General features: G+C 33.4%; 1 protein-coding gene across 1 annotated transcript; it reads left to right on the forward strand.

Moving 5' to 3' along the window:
• Positions 1-2526: 2526 nt before the first annotated feature.
• On the forward strand, positions 2527-3531 carry LOC134248318 (uncharacterized). Its single transcript, XM_062730728.1, has 2 exons — positions 2527-2684; positions 2952-3531. The coding sequence occupies exons 1-2, from the start codon at positions 2670-2672 to the stop codon at positions 3513-3515; spliced, it is 579 nt and encodes a 192-aa protein (XP_062586712.1). The 5' UTR covers positions 2527-2669; the 3' UTR covers positions 3516-3531.
• Positions 3532-10566: the final 7035 nt, after the last annotated feature.

Raw genomic sequence — 10566 nt, forward strand, 5'->3', positions numbered from 1 at the left:
AGTGTGCATCTTACTGATCTACGGTACAATTAAGTTGACCCTTTTGCACTTAAATTTTAACACTTTGGTTAATTTTTTAACCTTTATTATATTTTATCAGATGTAACCATGGCATTAAATATAATCGTATTTTACGTAAAATGGATTGAATTATTTTTACCATTGAAAAAAATGCAGCAAATTAATTAAATTTTTGTGTGAGGTTTTTGCACTAAAAAGTAACATGTTTTAATTTTAAAACTAAATAAACAATAACACATTTTCTTATATTAAACGTTTTACGACTTAAGTGCTGATCAGCCACAAGTATTGAGTAGTTCAAAATAATGAAAGAAAAAAATTGGGATTGTGATGTTAATTTTGATATATTGGTCAAAATGTGTGATTTTCAGGCGAAAAATGGAGTAAATTTTATCATGACTTCCTTAACATATCTTCATATTTTGGCAAAGTTTGTTGAGAGAGTAAAACTTGTTCTAAAAATATGAAAAATATATTAAATATTCCTAGCAATATCACGGAAAAAATCCTCATCTTTTGAAAATGAGATGTTAGATTTAATAAATGTGCAGATTTGCAGAATTTTCTGCTAAATATCCTTCCACCACAAAAATAGTCCCTCCTAAATCTGGCTTCTTTGTAGATTTTTAGCAGTTATTTCGTTTAATGTTAAAAGAATTACATTGTTGAATTTTAATATGTCAATAAAAATTGAATTTTGATAAATAGTTTTGAAGTAAGAGGTTCTATTAGCTCTTGAGTGAACTTTTCTAAAAAGTTAAATTCATTCCTTAGAAACAGTAGATTGTTGAATAATCATGATGGTTTTATTTTCGCTATACTTGTGGTTTATCATTTTTTATGCGAAATTAAACCCACCGTGAATGCTATTATTAGTTTTTAAAACGTTTAAATGCTTATACAGGGTGTCCCAAAATATATGATACCATTTCATGATTATATAAAACACAATGTAATGAATTTTGAATAACAACCAACGCACCATAAACAATGCATATATTGTCCAATTTTATTCACACAATTTGGTGGTCATTGAAAGAAACACGACAAAATGAGTTCACTTTGAAAAATGCTATCAATCCCCCTACATGACGTCAAATCTGGGAAATGATCATGTCAAGATATTGCACAGAATTCCATAACTTAAAGACAACAGTGCGGTTTTCTTTGGTTATAATCTGGATTTCCATTGGAAATATATCTCTTTACAAATTAAAGATTTATATTTACGGTTAGTAATAATATCTTTAGACTGGGTTTGATAATGAGTTTTAAAATGAGGGTATACCCAGCTTGTTTGTCAAAGATTATCGTTAATCTATTTTGCTTGACATGCATTTTTAGCAATTTTTTGATGAAATTATGTGGCTAGATTATTACAACTAAGTGACAATTTTAACTGAAATCATTTGTTGTTAAAAATTGTATTTATTCAAATATTTAATGAGACAAAATTCAAAGAAACTGGTCAAGTCTTGCGTTTATGACAATAATTTAAAATGGTATTTTGAATGAATTTCTCACAACGTGAAATTTAACCATCGCAATTGGTTCTTTTTGAGATTTTAACACCTTGGAATAGTAACAAATGCTCCCTTCCTCAAAATTATCTATATTTCCATTGGCCCCACGGGCTGCCCAATTAATCTGAGATATTTTAAATATCTTTTTAATGTTATCGATCCCTGTAAAGTTAGTAGTATATGAATTTTACTTACTGTATTATTTATTGATAGTTTCTCTCAGTCATAAGTATTCAAAGAAAATGAACTGCATAAGCCTACAGAAGCCAGTATTTGCCAGGTAGAAAACATATTTTATTTTGTGGCCGCCAGATAATTTTCTTGTGGGCGCCTAATATTTATCTGGCAGCCGCCAAATAGTTTTCTGGTGACCGTCATATAATTAAATATGGGCGGTCATCAGACAAACTACATTTGTATTTTTTCTACCTGGCACCTACTGGATTCCGTACTTATCACTTGACTCGCGAGACTTTCCTACATTAACTAGTAATAACAAGTTTAAAGTCATTGTTTTGCAAATTCTCTTTTTAATACAAAAACAATAAAGGTCTAAAGTTGACTTGTCATGCAATCTAGATGAAGTTCAAGTAATTATTTTTACATTGAATACTCTACTGATTTTCCCTTTCGCCCAATTATGATAAATAGCTCACGACAGGTTGATCAATCGACAAAAGATGCTTACTCGTCCTTGCCACTTAATTCCAACTTTGATGATAATTAAAAGTGGTATGTTTTGTCTTTGCCCTCAAATTCATATTGTTTTAAATGGCCTTTTTAGGTGAATTAAGTGGAGTACCGTTCGTTATTCTCAAATATCACTCTGAAATATCAAGTCTTATGTCTTCAGATGTTCTCAAAATTGTCAATATTATTATATGCGTATTTTGTTCTGCTACTTTGTGATGCTAAATTCATATACTCAAGTAATGAAATATTGCTTCATAGCATGCGTGACTAGAAAGGCATATCGTGCCGTCATATGTTTCCGATAGTCATATGTTTCCGATAGTCTATTTTCGTCGCGCGAATTTTCCCTAAAATGACGTCATATTTCTAATTACTAAGGACACCTGACGTAAGGAATCTCGAAACATAAAACAAAAGCAAAGAATCAAAATTATGCTGCGTGCAAAGGTAAATATCATAAAAACAATGCAATCAGTGATAAAAATACTAATTTTTCTTATTGCCATAAGTTGTAGTTATCAAAATCGCCTGAAACCCTTTTGATTCGCACTGCACCTACAGACGCTCATCATCTGTTAAAATACACTTCCGGTGACGTATTCTGGTATTTGAATTAATCATGTGACTCTATTAGTTTTTCTATGTATGGAAGCTCTAAACCGTCATAAAATTAGCTGATTCGTGTGAATAACGTCATTTTTTGTAATATTTTAGGCAGTAACAAATAAAAGAAAACGATGTTATTCTCCCTCTGCACTTGTCAGGGCGTATCAGGCAGTGAAACAGGATGGAGTCCCTGTATATAGGGCAGCTAAGGAACATGCTGTTCCATTAACAACTCTTAGAGACCGTGTTGACAATAAGGTTGACATTGACTGTACTAAGACTGGTCCAGAACCACTTTTGTCTCAGTTTGAGGAGGCAAAACTTGTAAATCATTTGAAAGAATTAGCTTCTGTTAGTTATGGTTACACAATGGCAGAAGTACTCAGCATGGCAACAGATTATTCCATTCACCTTGGAAAGAAACACATTAAAGAAAAATCTTTAAGCATGCAGTGGTTTTACAGTTTTATGGGAAGATGGCCAGAATTAAGGGTTGTTAAACCATCAAGTTTGTCGGAATTAAGGGCCAAATGTGCGTCAGAAACTTCAATAAGATCATATTTCTGCAAACTCGAATCAATTCTTGACAAATACAACTTAAAGGACAAGCCCCACTTAATATATAACATCGATGAAAAGGGAATGAATACAGAGTTTAAGCCCCTAATATAGTGGCAGGAAAAGGATATCATCCTCAAGCAGTTATGTCAGAAAAGAGTAAAACAATTACTGTAATTGGTGCAGGGAATGCACTAGGAAATCAAATCCCACCATACTTTGTGTTTCCAGGTCAGCGGATGATGCCGGAACTTTTAAAAGGGGAATCTGTTGGTGCTGAAGGAACAATGACACCTAGTGGATGGTCAAATTCTGAAGTTTTTCGTTCATACATGAAAAACCACTTTCTAAAGTATGTTCAGGGTCGGGATCAATCTGACACTATACTTGCCCTTTATGACCGTCATAGAAGTCACATTTCATTAGATCTTATAGATTGGGCTAAGAACAATAACCTTATTCTTTTTGTTCTGCCCCCACACTGTTCCCATAGTCTACAACCAATGGATGTGGGTTGCTTTGGACCCTTTCAACTAAAATACAATCAGGAATATCTTTTTCCCGCTTAAACCACAAAACAGTTACCCGTTATGATGTTTGTTCCCTTGCTTGTAAAGCATACACTGCTGCCTTGTCCCCGACCAATATTCAGTCTGCATTTTCAAAATCTGGCATTTATCCTTTTCAATCAGCGGATAGCATGATAGAAAAACTAAAACAGAAAATTACTCCATCTATCCTCTATCAAAATGAAACAGGAGATAATCTAAATATGGAAACTGAAGAAAAAAATTCCACTGAAGAAAATGAGCTTGCAACATCTGCAAAACAGCTGAAACCTGCGAATTCAAGCACAACCGGCTGCAGAGAGAAACACACAGACTGCACTGGAGATAGTAATCTACCAAATGATGAAGATTTCTTTTTGAAGAAAGGGGGAGAAGTTCAATGTAAAATTGAAAATTTAAAAAAGAAGAGAAGAAATATAAGCCATGTGATTGGAGGTAAAGCAGTAACTGAGGACGAGACACTCGGAAAAATGAAGGAATATTTAAGCAAATCAGCTAAAACAACCAAAAAATCATCCAACAAATTAACTAATAAAACTACAAAAACTGTAAGAAAACCACCAAAAAATAAACAGGAACCGAAGAAGAACAAGAAATGCATTGCAACTTCCTCTCAACAACCTGGACCATCTTGCATCAATATTTCCGATTCAGATGATTATATCTTTAATTCAGATGAAGAACAAGAACATGAATCACAGATAAGTGACAATGAAAAATGTTGTGTATGTAAGAATTTTTATGTCAAGTCTAGAAATATATATGAAATTGCTATTGTGAAATGGGCTCAATGTGATTCCTGTGGACATTGGGTCCATCTGCAGTACTGTTCTCCCGTCCGTGTTGTAAGAAAAAACACACCATTTAATTGTCCTTGCTGTTCATAGATGGGTCTACAAAATATAACTGCAATTGAAAATAGTGAACTTAGAGGAAATGGTATATATAATCACTGAAACATTTATTTTCCAAGCACAGAGATTAATCTTGGATTAACTAAATATTATGAAATATTTAGAATTTCCTTTTTAATTAAGAAATTAAGACATGTATACATGAATAAATATATTAAATATATTTTTACAATAAAAAAGCTTTTTATTTTGATTATTGCCCCAGTTGTTCACCATACTTTAGCAAAGAAATATATCACGAATCAAACTATCGGAAACATTGACGCTCGTTTTTTTATACGCGTATCCGTTTTATTTACAGTCAGAAAATGCATATGGTGATGACTTAATGTCAATTTATTGCCGGTGATTTTTAATGCATTGCCTAATGTTAAAAACTAATAAGGTTTGAAAATCAATAAGAAAACTGGGAATTAACTCGGACTGCGATTGTTGTTAGACTATCGGAAACCCATGACGCATATAATTAGAAAATCAATAGTTTACCTTACTTATTCACTATGAAGAAAATTACTTTTTAGAAAATCAATAATGGGTAATACTATTAATTACACATTCAATGGTTATCTGATTGCGCACTATGGCTCATTCTTTTTCTTCTTGTCTATAGATAAGTTCTATTTAAATATCTTATAATTGCTGAAACGCGATCTGTTGGTTATAAATTAATGCAAACAATGCAATGTTACCATAAAATGCCTTAGAGAAAGTTTATAAAAACACTCATGGAAAATCTTCTGTGTAGAACGGTTCCTGATATTTTCAGGCAGCCAGTAGTGTGTTCATGCAGGTATGTTACAACAATCCGTAATAACATTTATGATATACTAGTATCCAATTATGTGTTTGTTTCTTACTTTTCTTTTTGTAATTTTTAAAAATCTATCATTCATTTAATAAGTTTGAAGATTTCACATTTAGATTTACCTGTAAAACTTTTGGCGCGATTTTCCTAGTTTACGCTTTTGTAAAATTTTCATGAGTGAGAAGAGTAATTGAGGATAGAGAGATCAAATATTCATTGAATACTTTTTACATTTTGAAATGGTCACCCGCTTGGAGCAGTGGTCAGAGCGTCTGCTCTAGAGGCCCTAAAGAAGCAGTTGATCCTTATATTGCGAGTTTGAATCCCACTGTGGGATGTAGAGTGCTTTTCTTCGGATGGAAACAAAGGTCTTGTAACGTAGTAGGGGCTGGCATGGGAAAGATCCCTACTGCCTTATGGCCCCGAGTGCCGACTTTAGGTTTTAAGTTGCAGAGAGAGCACTCCTCCTCTGAGTACTCTTACTCACTAAAATAAGTTCACAAAATGCAGAAATGTTTTCTGCAGTATAAAATGTAATTTTTTTTACTCATGTAAGTAATGAGTTACCGTTAATCCAAATATATATACAATTAATGTCTCTTTTGAAACAAATTTATATTTTTAAATAAGCCATTTCTATCAAATGGCCGGGTAAATAAATTCCAGAGAAACTTTCGTTGTCGTACCCGTCTTTTCCTTTTAGGAAAAACTCAGAGGGACAACTGTTCATTTTTCATAGGAATTCGTATTTTAAAGTGATTCTTAATGAGATATAATAAAACACTCGCTCATTTTTTCTAGTCAAAACTTGTTTTAGGCAACAAACTGTAATCGCTAGAGCACAAGCCCAGGATGTCATCCGATGTCAGTACTGTGAGGACGAAGCCGCTGTCTTCCAATGTGTCCCATGTGGAGATGAACTGTGTCCTCGATGTAAAGTACTCCATCTTAAAAGTAAAGTTCCATCGGGACACAACATCATCCGTCTGTCTGAAAGACTTCATCCAAGCAATCTGGTCAAAATGTGTGAAATCCACTCATCTAAAGTGTACGAAGCTTGTTGTGAAGATTGCCAAGTCCCCGTCTGCATTCTGTGCATTCAAAAAATGCATGGCAAACATTCTATCGGAAGGATACAGGATATTTTCGAGAAACAAAAAGCCGAAACCAAAGACGAATTGTCTAAAATAAACACACAATGGAAGCCAGAAATCACTCAAAAAATAGAAGATTTCAAAAAGTGGGAACAAGAAATAAAGACCAATCATAAAAATATTAGACAAAAGATGAGGAAACAAGCTAAGGATTTTATAGATAATATCAAAACCATTTTGAAAGAAGCTATCCGCGGATCTGAAGAAGATGAAAGAAAACAATTAGAGGAAATATATCGAAAGAGAGCAGAAACAGAGAAATTTAAACAAGACTTAGAAAAATTGAATGAGAAATTAAAAAATCTCACCCAATCAAGTCATCCTGCCGATCTTTTATCATACCAAAAACAAACTCAGGATGTATTTAAGGAATTAATGGTTCCAGACAAACTTAACATTGTTATGCCTACCTTTACAGCTGGTCAGTTAAACACTTCTCAAAATGAGCATCAATTTGGTACATTCACCACAGGCTGTGTTAACAATATAAAATCGCATGTTGATAGCTTACAACCTAAAAAGTCGCCTTGGACTGCACAAAGAAAGGTATCTGCAAAAAAGGTATTAGAACGTCCTGTAAAAATAAGCGAAAGGAAAATTAAAGACAGATTAATTCATATTTATTGTGTTGGTGACGAAACATCTTATATCATCGGTTTTGATTCTGGAATACAGCTGATAGACAAATCAGGGACACAACTGGATAGCACCAGCACTGAAAATCAAGCACACTCTCTGGCTTTGATGCGGGACGGAAGTCTTATTTATGCCGACTGCGACAATAACGTAATTTATAAAGTGTCGCTCAATAAAGAGGAAGAACTTATACACACTCAAGATAGACGTCCAGAAGGACTTTGTTGTACCAGGTCAGATGATATTGTGGTTGGTCTGAGTGATATAATTTCAGCAGTTGTGATCAAATACAACAGCAATGGAAAGAAAATGAAGAGGTTCAAACCGATTCAGAATGGGGAAAGAATTTTTACTAGACCACATTTTATCTGCGAAAATGTTAACGGTGATATCTGTATTTCCAATTCGGGCTACATGAACAATAGAGTGGTTGTCTTTAACAAGTCTGGAAATCTCCGGTTCAGATATGATGGAAATGTCCTGGCTAAATTGTTTAGAAATGACTTTGACCCCCACGGAGTGGCCACTGACAGTCTTGGTCATATCCTCGTTGCAGACTTGCAGAACAACGCCATACACCTGATCAGTAAGGATGGAGATTTTCTTTCGTACATCCTGACAAAAGGAAATGGGATATCAACACCGTACGGAATCTCTGTGGATACATCTGACAATTTGTGGATTATAGAATACAAAAACCCATGCATGAAAGTGTATCAGTTTTTGTCATAAACTTGAACCACTATTGTTTCTTCTGTGTTCTGCAAGTACATGTATGTGGGTTTCTTTTTTCAACAATGTTTACAGCATGATAAACCTTGCCTTTCATTATCAAAGGCATAAACTTTGTCCATGAATTTACCCGACAACCCTCGTACTTACAATCTAGTATTAAGTCGAAATTATCGGACATTTTTTATGTAAACTTTTGGTATAAATTATCTACGATTGCCGACCGCATTTTTGTCAATTATCATTGACTAATAGCAATTATAAACTAAGTGGTAATATTACATGTATATACATCTGTAAACATGTACAGTTTTTACACTGACAATTTCCACCAGCGAAAAACATTAAAATGTTCTCTTGTGATATAAAATTAACATACACAATAGAGGTGAATATAAAGAGGTACTTTTTCATGATTTTCACTATAGGATATTCAAAATTTATTGAAATCTTTTGTTAAGTAGTGCTTTATTATGTGATCAGTTACCTTTAAAATTGTTTTATCTGATTAAAGATTATGTTACCCTTTCATCTGTTAAAAAACATACAAAATATTAATGAGGTTTGGACAAAAGGTAGGCATCGATTTGGATTAACAATCACAGTCAATTTCATGGCTAAAAAGTATAATATGTCGAAAAGGAATTATCAAGAAGCGCCAAATAGTCTGTACCCAATTTTTAAAGCTATCACAATGGTTATCATGCAGTTTAAAAGAAGTGGATGGATTTACTTTTGTGGAGCCTCATTTATCCGTGACGCTTTGGTTCCCATTACTTAAATGTGTCCGGATAAAAGTCATGATACCTGAATCACCAGTTAAACAAAACATAATAGGTTTTAAAATTTGTTCCGATGAAAATCACGTCCGGATACTGATAGCATCCGGTATTATAAAGCGCCAAATAGTCGTCCGGATATCTAAAAGGTCCACTGTATTACATTTATCTCTGTTGGAAACCTTTACTACAAAGGAAAAAGGCCTAACATATTGTATAGAAATAAAGCTGGATTATACTTTTATGAAATTTTAACAAGGCCCGCAACTAATCGTCATACTGGAACCTATAACGGCTTTGAGGACTAACAACCATTTTTCCACAACAAATAAATTCCAAGCATTTAATGAACAACAAAGAGAGGTTATTGATAGTTCATTTTCATGTAAAAATGGAACCCCTAAATTTACTGCCCTATTTATCGATTATTTTTCAATTTTTATTGTATACAGAACTTTAGAATTAAATTAAGAAGAAGCTAGAGGGTCTGATTGACAACATCTAACTATTTTTTTCTAGGTCAGGTCTTCAAACAATCTGACGTTATCCCAATGGGTACAACTTGCGATCTTTTTTGTATTTATGATGGGGATAACGAACAGTATTCAAGATCAAACGCTCATTAAAAAAAATAAAATAGGAGCAGAGCAAACATGGACCTCAAAAACATCAGAGGTGGGATCAAATGCCATGGACGAGTGAGCATCCACTGCCGACCAGTCACACCCGCCGTGCTCTCCTTGTCCTGATCGGGAAAAATTCGTCGTCAATTGAGTGAATTAATAATGGACTACCAATTAGTATGAAAAATATCAGTCAGTAATTTAACTCAATTGTATTTACTTACAAGGTCAGTGTATCGATCAAAGAACTTACGAAATGATGACTTTAAACGACCCAGCTGGAATTCTTGTTTCATCAACTTGTTTGTCAATAATTTACCTCGTTGTAGAAATTGTTCATACAAAGAGCAGCTCTTGCGTATCTAATCAAATGAAATATATTAACTCCTTATGCAGGGAATGAAGGTATATTGCTGCATTAGTAAGTGACGTTGACGATAGAAAAGTTAAAGTCATCACGTTTATCACAGAGCTCGGTTGTTAGATTACCATTAACGACTTTTTCAAATAAAATATCTAATTATTAAACAGATGTGTCAGACTCTGTGGTATCCAGGCATGGGCACGAAAAATGTGATCGATTAATAATCGATTACTTAGAGGAATTTTGTCCTGTAATCGATTACTTTACACAATGTAATCGATTAATAACCGATACTTTCAATTTTCTTCCACCCTCAAATATTTAAAAAAAAATATATCTTTAAATATTATGTACAGCAGTGATGATATCCTTTGAAGTTTGAAGGTATTTACAAAGTTTAGATTTGAACCTCCATATTTAATAACTTTTTATTGTTACAGAAATTATCTAATATTTTACTGTTATTGTCAAGTAAATGAACATTATTTCTCGAAAAAAAAATAAATTAGAGCTCTTAGCAATGAACATATAAACTCAATGTACCTTTAAGTATAACTAAATAGGACAATTTCTGGTGTTGAACTAATTG

Source organism: Saccostrea cucullata, unplaced genomic scaffold (genome assembly GCF_032062105.1).
Source record: "Saccostrea cucullata isolate Sc308-1 unplaced genomic scaffold, CSIRO_AGI_Scuc_v1 ctg6001, whole genome shotgun sequence".
NCBI classification, from domain to species: domain Eukaryota; kingdom Metazoa; phylum Mollusca; class Bivalvia; order Ostreida; family Ostreidae; genus Saccostrea; species Saccostrea cuccullata.